General features: G+C 40.6%; 1 protein-coding gene across 1 annotated transcript in view; it reads right to left on the reverse strand.

The window, feature by feature from the left end:
- Positions 1–7,826: 7,826 nt before the first annotated feature.
- TTC21B (tetratricopeptide repeat domain 21B) overlaps positions 7,827–21,551 on the reverse strand; it is a 75,071-nt gene continuing 61,346 nt past the window's right edge. Inside the window, exons 26-29 of the mRNA XM_036254768.1 lie at positions 18,075–18,299; positions 13,176–13,296; positions 9,441–9,508; positions 7,827–8,249 (exon numbers count right to left, since the gene is read on the reverse strand). Coding sequence (XP_036110661.1) covers positions 8,172–8,249; positions 9,441–9,508; positions 13,176–13,296; positions 18,075–18,299 — 492 coding nt within the window. The 3' untranslated portion in view covers positions 7,827–8,171. The remainder of the gene's footprint in view (positions 8,250–9,440; positions 9,509–13,175; positions 13,297–18,074; positions 18,300–21,551) is intronic.

The raw sequence follows: 21,551 nt of genomic DNA on the forward strand, positions 1-21,551 counted from the left end.
GCGGAGGGGCTGGCTGGTTGGTACATGTGGAGAAAATGTTGATGTTAGAATGTCATCCTTTAGAACTGTCATGGTAAAGATTAGATCAGGCAGGAATCATGCCAAGCTAGTGGCCATTTTTGAGGAGAAGCAGAATATTTATAGGATCTAAAATTGTCCTTTAGAGATTGGTTATTACTTGCAAGGGAGAAAGTAGCAACTGTATAGTGAAAAAAAAACAGTGAGTAATCAAAATGAATATCACCAACAGCGGCAGAGGGGCCCTGTGCACACCGTCCAGCTGTGATGCCCGAGGACACGACATCACTTCTACAACATTGGGGCCAGGCATGCTCCACTCAGATCGAATCATGAGGAAATATCAGACAAACCCAAGACGGAGAAACACTCTACTAAAAATAAAAGGTGGGGATGGAAAACTGTATTCTTCAAAAATAGCTACGTTATAAAAGACAGAGACAGACTGTGGAAACAATCCAGATTAAACAAGACCAAAGAGACGTGACAAATAAATGCAATACCTGATCCCAAAGTGGAAACTCACTAGAGGAAAGGGTGCTAGAAAGGACATTATTGGATCAATGGCAGAAAAGAGTAATAGTTTAAAGTTCCATTGTATCTATGGCAATGTACTGAAGTCCGTAACTGTACTGTGATTGGAGAATATCCCTATTCTTAGGAACTACACGCTGAAGTACTCAGGGGGACAGGGACACGTACGATGTATGCAACTTACTCTCAAAATGTTCAGAGAAAATATTTTACGTATAGTGTGTGTATACATGTGTGTGCATGCATAAATGTATATCCCCAAATTTGTTTACGTACACAGAGAAGGCACAAATGAGGTCAAGTATTAGCAATACTGTAGTATGTATCCGGGTAGGTGGCATGAGTGAGCTCTTTGTACTTTTCCTGTTCATGCCACTTCTGTTAAGTGTGAAATGATTTCCAAATGAAACTTTAAAAAAAATCAACCAAGAGAGAATTTTTTTCTTTTTGTAGAAAACAAGGTTTTTATTGGAACTAGGATAATGAATGTTTACATTTTGAGACATCTATGAAAACAACAATAACCAACTCATCCAAAGAGATTCCACTCCATCAGGGACATGGTGGAGCTGGGTGTTTAGCTGAGAGAAGGGACATTGGGATCGACATTCAGCTCCATCCCGCTTCCCTTTGCTTCTGTGTGGCATGTTTTTCAATCATCTTAGCTTTGCTGTTGGGTGTTCTCAATATCCTGAATTTTCTTGTATCTCTATATCCCCCTCAAACCATCCTCTGCAGTTTGTGACTTCAGTCAACGTAAAAAAATGGACGAAAAATTTTTTAAGAAATTATGTATCAGGGAGAAGCTTTCATACATTGGCTAGAACCACTTTGGGTATTTAACTTCAACTGTTTGAAAAGAGCATTTATATAACGAGTTAGCATTTTAGCATATTTTTTCCCCTTTTAGTGTCTTGAAGCTGAGTGTTTTTCTCAAGGAAAGTAAAATCTCTCTCTCTGTGAAACAAGACCTATTACCCCGGCCCATTGTAAGTGAGGATACTACAGAACACTTCACAGCTCTGCTCTTCCTGTTTCGTGTATTATTTTTAAGGTTCTTACATCATTTACCCATTAAAATAAAACTAGCCTTCCTTTGGCAGAAACTGAAATAGTAATTACCTTCTTAAAATACCCTTCTGTTGGTTTAAAACAGAGTTTCTTTTACATTGCCAAAAGAATTTGTTTGAAGAAAGATAAAAATAACATACACACTATTTGAAAACAGCCTGGTTTAAAGATTGCCATAGAGTCTAAGGTTATACCGCTCGGAAGGAAGACATTTAGAACCTGCTCATTACTCAGCTTTCCTCATTTATGGGATCAAATTGCTTTTTTGGGCGCCGTGCCAGGTTCATTTATGTGCACTGTAAGGCAGATTGCAGCATGAAGCATGTGTCTAGAAAACATCTGGTTCTTAAGAAGAGTATTAAAAGTGGGTAGCACTCTTTCTTTTTTTCTTGCTCATAACTGTGATTTATTATGTTACAGTAACCCCCCTCTAATCTGGCAGGCAGACTTCCAGCAACCACAACCAGGAACCTGGAAGGTAAGTGAAAAATACTTCGGAGACCAAGGCAAATACAGGCCTCAACATTTCATGCATATGAAGGAGCAATACTGCCCTCAGGTCAAAGTCCGTTTTATTTATTATAAAACGAGTGGAGCCTATTAGCATAAGGGCTCCTGAGGCTACCTTTATAAGTATTACCTCTTTCTGCAGTGTTGTTCCTTTACTCCCTCAACAAAAATCACACGTCCCCTGAGCTCTAGTTCTTCTAAATACCACCTGGATCCCACCCCTTCTCTACCCAGGCTTTCCTCTCTTCTATTCTTACACCTTCAGTTCCTATTGGCTTTTCCCATGAATATTCCAAGATGCTCAAGTAGCCTCTATCTCAAAAAATGAAACAAAGAATCTTCTTATATCTCTTCATATCCATCCCTCTGTTGCTCCTGTTCCCTCCGCTCTGGATCTAACTAAACATTTCTCTACACTGTCTCTGGTTCCTCACCGTCCATTCACAAGGCTCTCACTAACCTACAAGGAAATTGATCAAATGAGAAACGAGGTCCCTCTCCTCCAGGGGAGGCAGCTGCAGGGTGTAACACATGAAGTGTGGGTGTCAGCCTCCCTCTCCTGGGTCACTCTGTCTAAGACACACCCGGCACAACCGCACACTGTGGCCCTGTGTGATTTCAGTTATTACTGCTGGCTTCTTTTTAACTGTGGTGGGATCATCAAAACTGTTACTAGATAATGAACTGAAAGTGGAGAGAACCAGTTTTGCTCTTCTTTCTATAGTTACAGGATTGCACTCTTCACTCGTTTTGACAAAAGGTGCCTGTCTTTCTCCTGAGCAATCTTCGGGTCTTCCGTCATGAAGCCTATTACCACTCTTATTATTATCTTCTGGCAGAGTCTGTCGTCTAATTTCTGAATCCTTTTCTCTGACAACTGAAATGAACGAGATTACATTTCGTTTAAATAATTAGTAAAGAGTGTGGGTTGGGAGTTGAATGTTACCTTTTTTTCCCCTATTCATTTTTGCTCAGCAAAAGTTTTAAAAAGTCATCAAAAAGCAAGTTTGAGCAGCTTATGTAAAGAAAAAAGGAAAAAATTTATTTTTAGTGTATATTTTTATTGTAGTTAACTTGAAAAATGGCAGAGAAATAAAAATTCTTAGATATTTCATCACTCAGCTGTAACTATTAAAATTGGATTCATTTCATATAGGTTTGTATATCTGTATCTATGTATTTATTTTTTTGAAAATTAATATATGAAGTAATGTTTCCCGCTTTTTCACTTATTTTACGAGATTTTAGCAGTTAAAAAATCTTTGAAAAGTTTTTTTAAAGTTTCCCATGACTTCCTGGTACTCCACTGGGTAAATTTTAATATATTTGATCACTTCATTTATGTTGAATGTTTTGGTAACAACCAAAAAGCCAAGCTTTTTGCTGTTCTTTTTTTTTTTTTTTTTATCCTCATCTGAGGACATTTTTTTCATTTTTTGTTCAGATAGAGCGGGAGGGAGAGAGAGGAAGAGAGAGAGAAACATCGATGTGAAAGAGACACATCGAGTGGTTGCCACCCGCACGACCCAACCAGGGCCAGGGACAAACTGCAACCGAGGTTCGCACCCTTACTGAAACCGAACCTGGGTCTCTCTGGACCACAGGCTGACGCTCTAACCGCTGAGCCAAACCGGTCAGGGCACTGTTCATCTGAGAACATTTCTGAGTATCTCCTATATGTTTCTCTAAATGGAATTACTTAAGGAAAGGACTAGCTCTTAATTCATACTGCCCAACTGCTCTTCAGACCAACTGCCCAACTGCCCGACTGCACTGCACGGCACCAGCCCTGGGGGAATGTGTTGGTCTCCTTACATCTTTGCCAATCTTTCATGAAAAACAAAACGCAAAACATTTGCTACTTTATCATGTCAACTGATGCCGTGGGCATCAATCCAATGCCAACAGGAATCCCCAACTTGGGGCACAGCGAAGAGGGAAAGTTTATTCAGTGCAAACAGCTTAACATGATACAGCATGGCTATGAACACATGGCCGTGGAACAGCTCTGGGACCAGGCAGTCCTGAGGCCGGGTCCCTCTCCTGCTGGGCAGCTCTGCTCTGTTCCACTCCCGGATGGATAGTCCACTCTGACCTGCTCCAGCGCGATGTCTCTGGTGTTTCAGCTGTAGCCAGGGAAAGGCAGTATTCCGTCTTTGGTGAAAAGTGCATTCCCTGAGCTATAGGGGATCTGGCTTATATAGATATTGAGTCCTCACCCCTAGTCTCTGATTGGTCCACTCTCATGCAAATGAAGGCTCCAAATCTTCAGTTTGATTGGTCCAAAGGCACTATCCTGACTTATCAGAGTAGAGCCACTCTGATTGGTCAGAGCTGTGCAGCTCCGGTTGGGTGGGGATAGCCTCAGTCCTATTGGTTGAAATAGGACTCCAGGAACCCCTTTATAAGAGTTGGCTCATGGAGTCACAGTGCAGCCAGGTAGTTCAGTGTGGAGGTAGGTAGTTTGCATGAGAGGACCCTGTGCAGAAATGGCCAGGATCTGTTTTTTTGTGTTTTTTGTTTTTTGTTTAAGCCCAGTAAGCCACCAAGAGCCTTTTTTTTTAGAAGGTGTCCTTTTTTCTTTCAGGGTTCACAATCAGCACTAGCACTGTTTTTATCCTGTTTTGAGGCTATTTACTTGAGGTCTCTAGACCCAACCTAAGATATAGTTCCTATCAGTCTTAATTGGTCTTTTGGTTTCCATTATCTACTTGTTCAATCCAGCTTCCTCACCTGTCCATACATAGAACCCTTCCAGAATTCCTCTAGGTTCTTGACTTCTGGGGAAGAAAGCTATTTCTTCTTAGGCCCCAGTTCACCATACCAAGGTCAGAGTGCATTAAACTTGTAACTGCTTCCTTAGCATGGGCGGGTTGGTAGTCAGCTCCCACATAGGTGGAAAATTATTTCATTCATGTTGTGTCCTGCCCCTCTGCATCCTGAGTGTAGGTCCCCAAGTCTCAATTAACATGATTCCTTGAAGGAGCAGCTCAGAGCAATTTCAGTTCCAGCTTTCCAGGACGTGTGATCTTGGGCACATCACCTAAGGCATGGTCAAAAACCAAGCCCTAGTGAATAAGAAAAGCATCAGAGATTAGTTAAGTGCTAAATAGAACGTTTAAAAGGGTCATATGATACAGAATGATAGGATGGTTACTAGATTGTGGGCCTGGATATGAAGATGGCCTCTAGGGAGGTGATACTGATACCTGAATGGAAGACAGAATAAGCTAGAGAGGGAAGCCTGGAGTAAGGACATAGGGGTATGGGATAGAAGTAGAGAAAGCCAAATAGCAGGTAGGGCAAAAGTATGTTTGAGACGGATGAAATTAGATTATGCACGTTAAGAGTGTAGCATGTTTGGTGGAGGGAGCGTGTGTGTGTGAGAGAGAGAGAGGAGTGAGGGAGGCGTGTAGGGAGGAAACGAAAGGTGTGTGGAAGGAGGGAGAGAATGAGTATGAATCTTGCACCCTTGTAGGCTATGCTTTCCAGGGGAACTTCTTGTCCTCTTCATCTCACCTCGGACTGCATTTTCTCTTTTGCTGAAGGTTCTTCTCAGTTGCAATTACTACTTAGTCCTGTTCCACTTATAATAATAAATAAGTAGAGCTACTATTTATTAAGAGCTTAAGTGAATCAGATTCATTAGAGGTTTTATATATGTTCTTTCATTTAATACTTAAAACCACCTGAGGCAGGTTATTACCTTACATGCTTCTTTATGGATGAGAAACCAAGGCTCAGAGAGTCTATGTCACTAGAGAAAGAGGAAACATCTACTAGTGGAAAAGCCAATACTCAAACCTAGGCTTGTCTGACTTCAAATCATGTTCTTGACAGCTATCTGCTCTGCTCTGCACTTAGACTTTTCTTTGACAGTTCCTACGTTTGTGAGAACTTTTCACTCCATTCAGTTCATCTTGTTCCTCATTTCTTAGCCATCTCTGTGATAGAACGCTTAGTTTCATCTGCTAGCCAGATGTAGACAAATTAATTTTTTCTTACAGACACAGCCTCTCTTACTCACAAAAAGTATCTTAATATAGGAAATAGAGTGTGGACTTTGAAAATGTCTGGGCCAGTATGGAATCCAGGTTCTGACACTTCTCTGTGACCTTGGGCAAATCATTTAGTCTGAGCCTCATGCTCCTCATCTGAAAACTAAGAATATTATTTCTCTGGAGAGTTGAGTGATAATTAAAAGATATAGCAAAAGGAAAGTTCCCAGAATGGTATGTAACAAATGGCAGGTGCAAAATAAGTGGTTGCTTAAGAAACAAAAACAAACTCTTCATTTAACAGGTAGGGGAACTGACTTGGAAATGTCTTGCTGAGAGAACAGATGTTCTACTTTCTCTATCCAATTTCCATGATTCTAGTATTCCATGATGCAAGTTCATTGGAGCTGCTAAAGCTATTCTCTTATATGATGTCCTTACCAATGTCTATTCAAGCAGAAAGATAAATTTCCCCCCTGAATTACAGAGAAAGAGATAGTCTGTCACAGTTCTAGAACTGCAAACAGTGATGATAATCCCTATGCTATAGAGCTCTGAGGATGAAATGTAATAAGACATGTGAAAGTGTTTTAAAAAATACGAAATGCTTCATAAATGCTCTTATTATTAAACATTTTTACGAATTGCCATAAAAGAAAGGTAGGTGAAAGAGAACTTTATAAGATATAACTGAAATTAAAAGGACTTTGGAAAATTGGAGAAGAGGCCAGAAATAAAATGTAACTCAAAAGAAATAAACATAGGTCACTTAAAGAAATGACTTAAAATACTGTATTTACTAAAAATGCTAATGAAATTGAAGACTGTTTATTGTATTTGTAAAGACAACTGAAAAAGATGTAGACAACACATTTTTAAAAATGCCAAGAATTGAGTTTACTAAGATTAAGTTAAATTTGTCATAAAGGTGCCTGGCCGGTGTGGCTCAGTGGCTGAGTGTCGACCTGTGTACCAAGAGGTCACCGGTTTGATTCCCGGGCAGGGCATCTGCCCAGGTTGTGGGCCAAATCCCCAGTGGGGGGCATGCAGGAGGTGGCCAATCGATGTTCTTGCTCATGGATGTTTCTATCTCTCTCTCCCTCTCACTTCCCCTCTCTCTAAAATCTATAAAGAAAAAATAAAAATAAAAAAATTGTCACAAAGGGTGACAACTGCTCTCTAGGATGGTGTTAGGACAGTAGGCTGAACAGATGTTGTGCTTTGTGAGTCCCTGCTGACAAAAAGTATTTTGTCACCCTTCTCCACCAGATGTTGCAGTGTCTGAAATTACAACAAAAGGCCTAGTTTTTGCACTAAGATTAAATATTGCTATAAAGGTTTACCTATTTAAATGGATTTCAGGTACTGGTTATTTCTTAAATCCACACTGGCAGCGAGAGCAGAAAGAATGAGTTCAGTAAAGGGAAGGGGAACTCACACTCTTTATATTTTTCCAAAAAGATCTTTTCCTAGGAAAGTCACATTTTCTGCAATATTACTCATTGACATTCCAGACTGCATGAGAAGCTCACCCTAATTTTGCAAAACTTACTATGTCTTTTGAGTTCCAAGAGGAATACAAACCATACATTTCTAAAATCTTTATTAAAATATATATTCTTTTTTGTAAGTTATTTACAAGAAAATCTGTTCAGATCTTTGAAACAACCATGTTACAAAAAAATGTTACCGGAGAACAGTTGTATTTTAAATACATTTTACGAAATAATGAACTTAGGAAAGACATAGGATACATAATTACCTAGATTTTAATAAAATATTCTTTATGTAAATGGGCTATAATCTTGACCACAGAGACACCAAAATCTGCATCTACTTGAATCAAGTAAACCAGCACTTCATTCACCTTCTCCACCAGGAAACCTCCGTTTGCAATAGCCTGTCTCTGTATTACAACAGCGGCCTCTGCTGGAGAAAGAAAGTATGCTTGTACTGCAAAGTAGTAGCTCCAACCAATTTTGAACTGGAAGAACTCCGATTCATTTCCCACTTAACCAACAACCCAAGTTAAAATAATTTTCAAGGTCTTAAAGATAAGCGAGCCTTATCAAGAATATCCTTCCTGATTTTTGGATAAGTTGGGTGTGCTTCAAGGACCTGCAAAAACAGAGAGCAAAAATAAAAACAAAACAAGAAGCATAAGAACTTGTAATTATCAAAAACAAGAGAACTATAAAACTTACATGTAATGAACATTACAGTTGAGGTTTCATTGTATTAACACTGCAAATATAACCACAATTTTAAAAAGTGGCATCTGAGATGTGATCTGATGATTCACTCATATTTAAGTTATTAGATGAAAACAGTAGTGTATGAATACCACATGTGAAAAATACAACAAACAGATACAATTAATTCCCCAATAGGTCAGCAGCAGAAAACAACTACGTATCAACAATTTAAAATATTTTAAAAATTTAGCTATTTGTACATGATATTTAATGAACTTTTAGAGAATTATTTTTAACCAAGAGCATACATCAGATTTACCTGGAGAGATTTTGAAACATACAAATTTCCAGTAGTGGGTCTAGAAGTGGGGAGCTAGTCATTAAAAACTGACAAAACCCCACAAATGATTCTAATGTATAACCTTACATTAATGTACAACCTTAACCTTAAGGTGAAATCCTGGTTTACAGAGATTCATGAATCAATAGCAGTCGCTGAGATCAAGTATGTACTACAAGGATGCTGACACAGCTATCTGGAATAGGGGCCATCATACAACTCTTTTTAAGGAGCTTTCCTTGGAGCTTCTCACAACGCTTAATATAATGCTTTACATGGAATATCAATGGGATAATGTTGATATAAAGAGACGGCAAATTCTAAAACTGCAACTTATTTGTCATTTTAGTAAGGGATCATTTAGTAGGGGCTCAATCACTGAAATGTAATCAAGTGACTTCTACATTACAAAAATATCCTTTAGGTCTAATTTATAAGTCTTGAGTTCTCTAGTAACCACACTTAGACACATTCACAGAACTTCTACACAGAATAATGAAATGACCTGGAGAATCTTTAACAATGCTCAAATATCTGCCAATTTAAAGACACTGTTTTATTTCATTTGCAGTCTAACTAAAAACATGTTTTTATTTAAGTAAACTTTATTATTTTCTAAACTTTGAAAACTGATCCTCTCTCCCAATTGCATTTGATAAATCATTTAAGTAAATACTACATCCTCTGACTCTATTCATGTATAGCTTGAAATGAACTGAAAAGTAGGAAACTGTGCATCTGAAAGATTGTAAGAAATCAAAACTGCAGTGTTACCTGGTGACATACATCAATTGCATCCACATATCTTTTTGCTTTTAAGTAATTAAAAGCCAGTTTGTACCCTGTTAAGACAAAAAAAAAAAAAAGAAAAGAAAACAATCCATAATGAGTACTATTTCCAGAGCACACCGCTAGTACTACCTTTTTTTTTGCCTTCTCCTCCATGTGCTTACGTATTAGGGAACCCAACAGAGGCAGGTGGCTGCTCTATGACAGAAGAGCTGGGATCACGGAAGCGGAGTGACCAGAAGGAGAACAGGCAGGAAAGAAAACGGAGATGAAGAAAGGACCACAGTGAATACACTGGTGGGTCAGAAGACTGCCATCCCACCAGTGTGGTTCTGTAACTTACAGGCTACAGTAAAAACTCATCATAGGGCAGCAAATGGTAACACAGCTATTCATTTATACAGCAGAGATTGACAAAGCACCAGGCAAACTTGTTCCTACAGTCACGAGGTTTATAGCCTATGTGGAAAGAAAGTACATTTGAATAATTTCAAAACTGAGACGAACGCCCTGAAATCAAGGTACAGGCCAAATGAGCTACAATAAGGAACATGGTAGGGGAGGAGCTGGTGTCAGGCAACATTTGAAATCTGAAGGAGGCATAAAATGAGCCAAGAGGGTGTGAAGCGAGAACACTTTCAGGCAGAACGTACTGGATGTGTAAAGGAACCAAGAGGACTTAGAGGACATGGGCAGAGGGCAGAGCAGGCGGGGAGAGGGCAGAGCAGGCGGAGAGTGGCCCAGAATAGAGTGGATTACTCATCAGATATTCCACATCAGTGATGAGTAACAAGGATCACAATTGCTGATCCTGAAATGTCATGTTTCAAATGATGACAATTTAGAAAGAAAAAGTGTTAGGACACTCATTTTTTATTTTTATTTTTTAAAGCCATCCTTTTTTTTTCAAAAAATATGTTTTGATTGATTTTTAGAGAGAGAGGAAGGGAGAGAGACATCAGTGTTTCTCACATGGATCGGCTGCCTCCTGCACGCCCCCCTGCTGGAGATCGAGATCACAACCCGGGCACGTGCCCGGACCAGGAATCGAACAAGGACCGCTCGGTCCATGGGACGACCCTCAATCCAGCAGGGCTAAAAGACATTCTTAAATGACTGTTGTTCTGTAAGAATAATATAACAGTGAGCAAACTAACGGGAAGGTAAAAAAGTAATGGTGGCAGTGTATGCAATACATAAGACATAACATGATGTAAAAGTATATGTAATTAATAAATTACACTTTACCACTTAGAAGGGAAATCTGAACACTGCTCTTGGGCTCTAATCAAAGTACTGAAACAAACTTTTAGAATTTCAAAGAAATGTTTGAAAAAAAATAACTGGCTAATGTAGTCATGTGGAAGTGCGCGTGCACACACACACACACACACACACACACACACACTCATAACTGTCCTAGATGAAAACAGTAAGTTTCAGAAAGGTAAACTTGATACCATTACAAAGAAGTTCTAAAATGGACTAATAAATAGAGAATGTAACATTTAAAAAGGAAAACAATTTAAGACGTCATGCTAAACATACTTTACATGGACACTACAGCCAAAAAAAATCTAGATTTAAGTTTTGGTTTCTGACATGCTGACTAGCCTTGAGACCTTAGGCCAGTCACCTGAGCTGTCAATTCCAAGCCTCCTTGTCTAAAAAATGGAAATAATAACTCTTCTCTATTTTATTATAATTTTTAAAGATGAAATACTTGTGAAAAGCTTTTAAAATTTTTAGAGCACCACACAAATACTAGCAAATTTTTCTGTGTGTGAAAGCAATGCATTAGATAGAAGTACAGAGTTTTAATATTGAAAGACATTTGATAGGTCGTGTTGTTAAAAAATTTTTAGAAAGGAGCCCGGCGGGTGTGGCTCAGGGGCTGAGCATCGACCCATGCACCAAGCGGAGAGAAAGGGAGGGGTGGAGAGAGGGAGGGGGCTGGAACGATGTGACAGCCGAGTGAACCGAGAATGTGTTCCTCTCTCATTGCATGTCCGTTCCGGGTGCCCTTCACAGGGACAATACTGAGGCCTGAATCCCATGGAAAGAACGCGACCATATTAAGAATATCCTGACAAGTGAAAATGGGGAATGCATTATTAACATAGCCAGGTAGGATGGGTGTGTCAGGTGCGATGGCAATGTTAAGGAAGAAACTGAAGAATGAATTGAGAGCCTCAGAGAAATGCTTACTCAAGAAGGCACAAGAACTGATAAAGTCATCTATAAAATACACAATGAAAGAACTAGTCAGTGGGAATCTCTATATTTGCTGAAGTCTTCCATGGAAGAGTATATTTAAATAATGTAACTTCCAAATGCATTCTTTTTGTGGAACAAAGTATAAAAATTACATGTATTTATTTTAAAGGTTTTATGGAATTTTCATTTTACAAGATGACTTTATTCTGCAAGATGTAGAATACCTAAAAAGGAAAAATACTATCGGCAAATGTTAGTTCCTGTGCTCTATACGAGTCTAGTAAAATCACAAAAAAATATAAGGTAGGGGAAGTCCTGAACTGATAGCCTTTGGTGTAAATATGACCTATTTGACTCCAAATTAAATGAATCCACACTGTGATATGGCTGCTAAAAAGACAGATGTCATCTTAGGCTGAATTAACAACTACTAAATGCCTAACTTTAAAAATAGCTTCACTATAAATACAATTCCATCCTAAATCATACTTAAGAACTAACTGGTTGGTTTCTGGTACAACCGGTCAGGAAGACACGGACAAATGAGACACCTTTTCCCAAACTTAACTGGCATGGAATCTAACCTCCTCACACTCATCTCTCTCTCTGTGGCCATACATATCTCACCAACTGTCCCAAAGCACAGGTGGGAAAACACTGTTTCAGTTTCCAGGAGACAGCAACAAGGAGGGTCAAAGACTTGGAAGCACGATTCAGGAGAAATGGACCAGTGAGGATGGTTGGAAGAGAAACCTCAGGAGAGACAGGACAGAAGTTTGGGACTAGAGGGCCACTGGTGTAGAAGAAAAGGGCTCTGGGTTGCTCCGGAAGACAGACCTGGGCCGTTTCAATGAAGCATGCACCCACTCTGTGTGAAGACAGAGAAGCATGGGCATGAGCTCCCTCAGTGTGGGGGGACGGAGTCATTAAGTGTATCTGTGACCACTCATCTGTTAGTGTAGCTGGAAGCTGGCAGTCCTCAAACACACAGTCTACCATGGGAACGCGATGACGTTTCCAGACACTCAGGGAGAACAAATGTCTCATGGTAAAATTATCATGGGAAACGTGCCTTCTGTGACAGCGTCACAATTCACAGTGGGGTTTAAAGGCTTTGAGGACATCTACAGTGAAGATATCTGCGGAACCTGACTGAATGCACTGTTTTTCTAACTCCCTTGACAATGGAACACTTCTGCCCCCAGGATTTCCATTTTGGAAAGAGCAGAGGGTGAAGGGAGAGAAGGGGCCAGAATTAGATGTCCTCTAAGGTGGCTGAGGACAAATTTGAATCTTAGGAAATGACACTTAATAACTATTAGTAGCTAATAATTTATTGTGAATACAAAATTTATTTTTTCAGAATGACTGACAAAGGAAATAGGCTCTTAGTGTGTACTTTGTTTTTGTTTTGTTTTTTTAAAAGTCAAATGCATGTAAATGAAGATTTACAAATAAAAGCCAAGTTTCCTGTGAAAACCGTGTCTAATTTGTCACACTTACCCACTGCTGGATTTGTCTGATTGCCGTGTTTCCAGGCCATCTCATAGTTTAAGGCGGCATCTGTATACGTTTGCTCTTTCTCCATAATGTAGCCCATATATTCATAAGCTTTGCAACAAGACTGAGGGAAAATGGAAGATGGATCAATAGATTAAACTTGATACCACTAAGATTTTATGGGGTGCTTATGACCACAGAGGGCAACAATATTAACTAATTTAAACGGCACACAGAAAACAGTGGTTTTCAATGTTGGCTAGGCAGTCAAATCAACTAAAGGACTTAATAAAAGATTTTGAGGCCAAGTTCCCATCTCAAACCTATGACTCAGAACTTTTGGGTGAGAAGAAAGGGAATTTATATTTTACACATATACATGGACACATTTTATTATGAATAATTTCAAGCACACAGATATAGAAATGACAGAGTATGAGTCCACATCATCAACAATTAACTCATAGCTAATATTGTTTCACCTCTACCTCCCACACGTGTCCTTTTGTATTATCAGAAAAATCAAATATTATCATTTCAACCCTATTTTATTATGCTTCTTTAAAAATGAGACCTTTCCTTAAATATAACCACAACTCAAAATTTGTCACACCTAAATGTAACGTAACAACTCTCTGACATCAAATACCCAGTCACCACTGAAGTATCAAATGGTCTCAATATAATTTTCTTGTTTGTTAGGATAAGAATTAAAATAAGGCCCACTCAGTGTGACTCATTGAAATGTCTCTCAGCTTCTTTTGATCTAGAGGTTTCCCCTCTATCTCTCCGTCTTTCTGTCTCTTGCCATCAATGTAACAGAAACAAGAGTGCTTGTTCTAGTGTTTCTCAAAGCCCATCATGAGCTGAGTGCATCTTTCTGGTGCTCAGTGAATATACGGCCATATTACTGGCATGTTCTGGAAACTGTCATTAGACCTAGAGGTTTGGATTTGATTTTGATTTGGGCGGAAAGAGGTGAAAATCCTCATTAGAACAGGCCCTGCCAAGCCACTCTGAAACCTGAGGCAAAGGAAAAAATGTGCATCCTAGTATATATGTTCTTTTGGTATTTTATAATAATAATAATAGTTATTATTATTATTTTTGATATGTGCCCCTAGCAGGAACCGAACCCGGGACTCTCTGGTCCGCAGGCCGATGCTCCAAACGCTGAGCCAAACTGGCCAGGGCTATAATAATTTTTTTTCTAGAACGTTTACTTTTTAAAAAATTGAAAAATTGACATATAGATACGTTAAAACTCACAGTATTTTAAGTTTGAACATTTTATTTATATCCAAACAAAATTATTACAATTGTACTCTCTTGACCTTAATGAAAGAAAATAAAGCAATAATATTTTCATTAAGAACACGACCCATTACACACACACACACACACTCACACACACACACACACAAACATACACGGATATTGGGACACTCATTCCCTCTTTTGCTTCAGGCTTCATTGTAGCTCAGCATGGCATTGTCAGATGCTATCTATTTAACATTTTGATTTTTTAAAAATAATATTGCATTAAATTATTATTTATCTTGATTACTACAATGGACTGAATGTTTGTGTCCCCTCCAAATTCATATGTTGAAATCCTATGTGAAGTGCAGTCCTTAGGAAGTGATTGGGTCATGAGGGTGTAGCTCCAGGAGTGGGATTCATGCCTTATAAAAGAGACCCTAGAGAATTTTCTTGCCCTCCTTCCCCCAGGTGAGGATGAAACATGAAGCTAGCAATCTGCAACCCGGATGAGCACCCCCCCCCACGCTGATCTCAGACTCCAGTCCAGAGCTATGAATAATAAATGTGCTTTGTTTAGAAGCCACACAGCCTATAGCACAGAGTTGTAGCAGCATCCAGGATAATTACTGAGGCTCCGAGAGCCTCTCTACAGGTTACACCAAAGCGAGTGCTCTACTTGTTTTGCCGCAGGCCAGCCCCATCACAGATGGTGTGTTCTTCCGTCAGGAGGCGCATATATCCGAGTCTCTTTTTGTAATGTCACACCCATTCATTAATTCATCAGGGCTGAAAACTATTCTATCAGACTTTCTTCATTTGTTAGCTGGAAATCACCCATCATGAGAAACGTCTCCTCTGTTACTTCGTTACCCAGTAGGACAGTTTATCCGGAAACGGTGGGAAACATGCTGACCCTTTACCTTTACTTGCCAGCCTTTGAAATAGTTCGTTAGCATATTGCAGTGGTGACCGATGTGTTTTTCTGTTTGCTTTTTTTGGTCTGTGCAAATTCATGGATTTAAACAGTGTGTTTCAATTCACTGCACTTTTTATTCCTATTGATGTTTAAAGTTTCCCAACTTTGTTAGTGAGAGGGTCTTCAAGTTGGTTCCTGGGTCCTGAACAAGATTCAGTTGATCTCTGATAGCTTTTTTCTTTTCCTTACATAGTGGCTGACAGTGCTTTATGGCTCCCTTATCATTTCCACATACAGCTCGTTAAAAAATACCTCCAAAATGAGACAAAACAGGGCCAGAGGCAAAGCTCCAGTGTGAATCGCATTGTTCAGCTGAGCTTTCACTTCACAGGGTTTTAATTTCCATTTCCTAATTTACTAAGGAGTGAAGGTAAGAATCATCCAACTGATGACAAAATAGAATAAGAAACTGGGATTCATAGGGCTCTTTGATCCTTTGTGCGACATCGCAGTAATGCTCAGAGAGGCTCTGCAGATGGTGAAAAGGATGGCCTGTTTGCAGAGGTGTTTGTCTTCATCTGGCTTGGTGCAGTTACCATGAACCTCAACTCAAAACTTCTTGGAGGAAACATCTCTTTTTTTCAGAACCTCTGTGTTCTAGGTTACTGTATACTTCCCTTGATGGTGGCACTGCTGGTTTGCCAAGCCAGGACCAATAAACTTCATAGTCTGGCTTTTTGTGGTGATCATGTTTGCCTGGTCTACAGTAGCCTCTACAGCTTTGCTTGCGGACAGCCAGCCTCCAAGCCGCAAAGCCCTGGCTTCTTTGCCATCTGACATGACAAGATGGTCTAGTGTCATGTCGTGCATTTCCTGTTCCCGATCTGGATGATCTCCACTTTTTTAAAATTACATAATTCAAGATTTCCAAACTCTACCTCCTGAATCTGATGCTTCGAATACTGACCAGCCCAATCAGCAGGGCTGACGCCTCTATAGTAGCCATGCAGTGCATTGCTGACAGCATGCTGGAAACTGAAATTCTAGCTGCACCAAAGCCTTAATTCCTATGCACTCTTGCTTAATCCTAGACTTGGCATGAAAGGGTCAAGCATCTGGCAGTTTTGAGTGAGTGCTCTCTGTTTTACGAGGCCAGTTAACTTAAAATTAGATGTATACACTATAAACTGATAAATGACTTGAAGTTTTGGGGTTGTTTTTTAAATCCTCACCGAGGACATTTTTTGCATTTATCTTCAGATAGAGCGGGAGGGAGAGAGGGGGGAAAGAGAGAGAGAGAGAAACATCGATGTGAGAAAGACAATCGACTGGCTGCCACCCACACGACCCCAACTGGGCCAGAGACAAACTGCAACTGAGGTACGTGCCCTTAGCGGGAACCCATCCCAGGACTCTCTGGTCCACAGGCCGACGCTCTAACCGCTGAGCCAAACTGGCCAGGGCATGTTTTAGGTTTTTAAAGTTCCTAAGAAGGTAATTTAATAGTATCAGGTGATCCCTCTCTTTTTTTAATCCTCACCCGACGCTATTCTTCAGGTAGAAAGAGAAAGAGAAACATCGATGTGAGAGGGACACACTGACTGGCTGCCTCCCACAGGACCCCGGCCAGTGTCCAGCCAGGGCTCAGATGATCTCTTTAAAAAGCAAATGATCCATTTTGTAATGTAATTTTCTTGAAGAAAATAAAACATCAACTTCCTGTGATTAAATTTGAATGAACTGATATGAATCCATACAGATACATATCCTCAAGTTTCTAAGTTGAGTACAATTATGTCAACAAATAGTAACAAATTCTTAACTTTAAAAAATGTTTTATTTGCCCTGGCCGGTTTGGCTCAGCGGTTAGAGCGTCAGCCTGCGGTCCAGAGAGACCCGGGTTCGGTTTCCACTAAGGGCACGTACCTCGGCTGCAGTTTGTCCCCGGCCCTGGTTGGGTTGTGCGGGTGGCAATCACTCGATGTGTCCCTTTCGTGTGGATGTTTCTCTCTCTCTTCCTCTCTCTCCCTCCCACTCTATCTGAACAAAAAATGGAAAAATGTCCTCGGGTGAGGATAAAAAAAAAATTAAAAAAACAAAACAAAAAAAACCAACCCTTTTATTTAATGAGACATCCTTTTTGTGTGTGTGATTAAGGCCAAAATGCACTGTTAAGTAAAGAGCCTTAAATTCTAAGGACTTTAAGATTTTTTATTTCACACCTAAAGATAATGACTTATTCAACAAATCAAATTAAATGCTGAGAAGACTTCCCCCCACAAAGTAGATTATGCGCAGTGGATTCTAATACGGTGGAATGGCATGCAGCTGCAGCCCTGGAGTATTTCTTAGGAGGGACAGACGTCTGCAATTAATGTTCTGCAATTTTCATTAGTTCTGAGATGGCATGGGTAATCACAGGCAAATACTTGACATTCCAAAAACACTTTCTGTAAGTAGGGCATACCACAGCTGAAACTTGAAACTGCATAAATCTCTATTTTTAAAATTTTTCAAGGGCAAATGGCTTCTTTCTTATTATTCATGTTTATTTCCTGATTGTGGTAAGGATAAACACTGAATTTTCAAAACACACACACACACACACACACACACACACACAGAGGAATCCTTAGAAATGGACCAGCACTCTCAAATAACCTATTGTAGAAAGCTTATATAATACAGGTTAACAGTTATTTTTTCACTCTTCAATCGCCTACCCTGTTGTGACGCAGGCACCGTTTTAACAGCTCTTCTGCCATGTCGTACTTGGCAGACTGAATGTAAATGTCCGCAAGCAGCAGCCAGCTCCTCTCAAAGTCCTCAGCATCAACAGGGTTCCAGTTCATTTTCGCAATCCGCTTCAGCTGGTTTCTGGCTCGGGGCGTCTGTTTCAAGATCATGTACGCCGTTGCCATTCCCAAAAGTGCTGGAATATGATCCTTCTGGAAGAAAACAAAACGTTCAATCCTCAGATACACAAACATAAGTAAATGTCCTATGTTTACATGAAAAGCACATGGAACGTTGCAAGTGCTACAAAATATGGATTGTACTTCGGGCTCCACACACACGTCTGTGATGGGGTCGTTATTTGACACATCAGGTAAGCTCAAGCACCCATGTGGGAGGCGGGTGAGGTGCCGCGTGGTTAAGATAATCCAATAAATGTGCAGCTGCCACAACCCCACAACCCCAGACGGTTCGGGTCACTCAGTCTTTAATGGAACTGACTGGCTCTTTAGGTTTTGGGTGCATACAGAAAAACAAACAAAATTCTATTTCAGTGTAATCCTCATGGAACATATGCATTTGACTCCTTCGTTCTTTCAGCTGTAAAAAGGAACAACAATGATCCACCTGCAGTGGTATTCCTGACCTGTCCTGACTCTACTGCCCTTTTGTCTCTTTTCTCTTTTTCATTTTATTCAGCAGTCTCTTTCCCCCAGTAAAGACAGACCAATGAAATGTTATAAATAAGGCATGTGCCCTGGCTGGTTTTGCTCAGTGGTTAGAGTGTCAGCCCTCAGACCAACGGGTCATGGGGGTTCGATTCCTGGTCAAGGGTACGTACCTAGATTGTAGGTTTGATCCCCAGCCCTGGTCTGGGTCATGTGAGTAGCAACCAATCAATGAGTCTCTCTCACATCGATGTTTCTCTCTCCCTTCCTCCCTTCTATTCTGTCTAAAAGTCAATGGAAAGATATCTTTGGGTGAGGATTAACAAAATAAATAAATAAATAAGGCATGCAATTAATCAATCACTTGTGTCTTAAAATATGCTTTTAGAGTTCGAGTCTGCAGCTTCTTGATGGTGTCTTCTAGATAGAGTTCACAGTCAGAAATGTCACCCTCTGAAACCAACACGCTAATGAATAAGTATAAAATGAAGGCCACTGGTGATCTCTCCAGAAAACCAGATTACCTCAGCAATAATGTGCATGTCCCTGATATAGCTAGGGTGCTTCTAAATTTCAGCAGAGAGCTGTGATGCTTTTTGTAAAGAAGAATGCTTCCGTTTAAAACACAAATAAAAGATGAGAAACTGTGATTTGGAAATTATGATAAAGGTGCACTGTAAGAAACCAAGTTTGGGTAACCAGTAAGGAACAGAAGGAGAGCAGAGCAGTCAAATGTTCAACGTCCGACACTGACCATGGCTGGAAGTCAGAAATAACCCTGGGTTAGAACAGGCAATTCATCAGAGCTTGATGAACACAGCTTTTAGGAATATAAAATTTCCCTGGCTCTAATTTTCTATCAGTACATTTCCAGTATGTAATTTGCTCTCATTAAAGAATGGCAAAAAGGTTTATCTGAGTGTCAAACCCACCCAATTGGCAGTACATTCTGTAGAGGTGTGTGGGATACTGTCATTACTGAACCCACTCTCACCCCAAGTGGGCTAGAGAGAAAAGAAAATAGAGGTCAGCTACGCATCTGTCAGATCCCAGGACAGCCCACAAAGAGGAGGGTCCTGTAAGAACATCCAGATCTTCCCACATTCTGAAAATATCCCCCACTCCACACTTAAAAATGAACCCTGATTTTACAATCACATACCTTGAGTTTGATTAGAACGAACCAATTCCTCAGCCTGGTCACTGCTGAGTGAACCCTGAATAGTTTCTAACATGCAAATCTGAGTTCTGTCCCCTGCCTCAGACCCACGATGTCTCGTCTGGTGCAGACATCCCCAGGCATCCAGCCAGCCTTCCTCTCGCATGCTCAGTCACGCTAAGCTGCAACACTTTGGATCACAAAGGACACCAGAACATGTTATAAACAACATACTTTTACGGTTCAGGGTGATGGAATGAAAGCGAGTGGAAACACCCTGCTGTGCTTAATGTATTTTCCATTGCTTCTTCCCAGGACTTCCGGTCACATACCTCTTTCCAACCAATCTGAGTGCCACATGGTGCTGTGCACACAGCGGTTCTCTGCCTTCCTGTCCCCATGCCCCTCACCTGGAATGCACTTTCTCCGTCCTGCCTGGGAAAACGCAACCGATCCTGGTTCTTCTCCAATCACACCTTCTCCGCGAAAGGGTCTCCCAACTCTCCTTACACGTTTCCTACAGCACTTTTATTTGCAACGGTAGCACAGAATGTCATAAATGTTGTTTTGTACCACAGTCAGTATGCTCATCTTCCCTAGTTATAAGAAACTTGATGAGAAGGAGCTATGCCTCATTTAACGTTGTGGTTCCTACCGTATGTAGCACCCACTGGCTGGTTAGCCAACAGTCACCACAGTTAATAAACGCAGCCTATGAGTTAAAAGAAAAAAAATGCGAGATAAAATTTGTTTATGAAACCTCAGTTCACACACCAGTCTTTGGACAGATTGGTCAGTAAACAGATTTGAGGACAGTATATTACTAATCACGTATGTAAGAATGATATAAAAATCGTGTAGTCTCACCAACACTGAAACTGATCGTCTTTCTGGGAAATAGCTGTGATGTCACTCGCTGCTTTGGCATTCTCTCGAGCCCCACACTTCAAACGCGAATTACAGGACAGAATGCTCCTCCACAACAGTGGCAGCTATGACGCCTATGTGGAATGGTGCTTCGTGTTCTCACACATTTTCCTGGTCTTACATGATAGTCCCATTTCTGGTCTCCCTTCACAGCAGATTCAGCTGAGTACAACCCCGGGGACCATCACCCCAACATCAGCAGAGGGCTCTCCTCCGGGGTGGGACATCTGCTGATGCTACCTTGCTGTTTGCTCCAAGGGTGGCTTACAGTGCCATCGAGGACCCTTGGACCCAAACAGCAAAGGGTATTGTAGGTTTCTCCAAATCCTTCCAGGGCTTGGGAGGCACAGCAGGGGTTTTGGGTAGTTTATTGCTACCACTGTGACCTCTGAACCACAAGAAAACAGCAAATCTTCGGAGACGCACAAAATGATGAGTTTTCAGTCGCCTACAACATCATTGAGTTGAAGGACATGAAATCCAGTGAGATGCTCAGAACTAGCCATTACCAAATGCTACAGGGTGGATGCCTAGCATTTCTTCCTTAATACCAAGTAATTGAAGAAATACAGCGCTGTGTGAGGGAACAAAAACTAGACCGCCGACGGACACGGACACCAGTGTGGTGACTGCCGGGGGAGGTGGAGGAGGGTGAAGGGAGGACAAAGGGTGACGGAAGGAGACTCGACTTGGGCTGGTGAGCAGGGAGT

This window comes from Molossus molossus, unplaced genomic scaffold, assembly GCF_014108415.1.
Source record: "Molossus molossus isolate mMolMol1 unplaced genomic scaffold, mMolMol1.p scaffold_m16_p_11, whole genome shotgun sequence".
NCBI classification, from domain to species: Eukaryota; Metazoa; Chordata; class Mammalia; order Chiroptera; family Molossidae; genus Molossus; species Molossus molossus.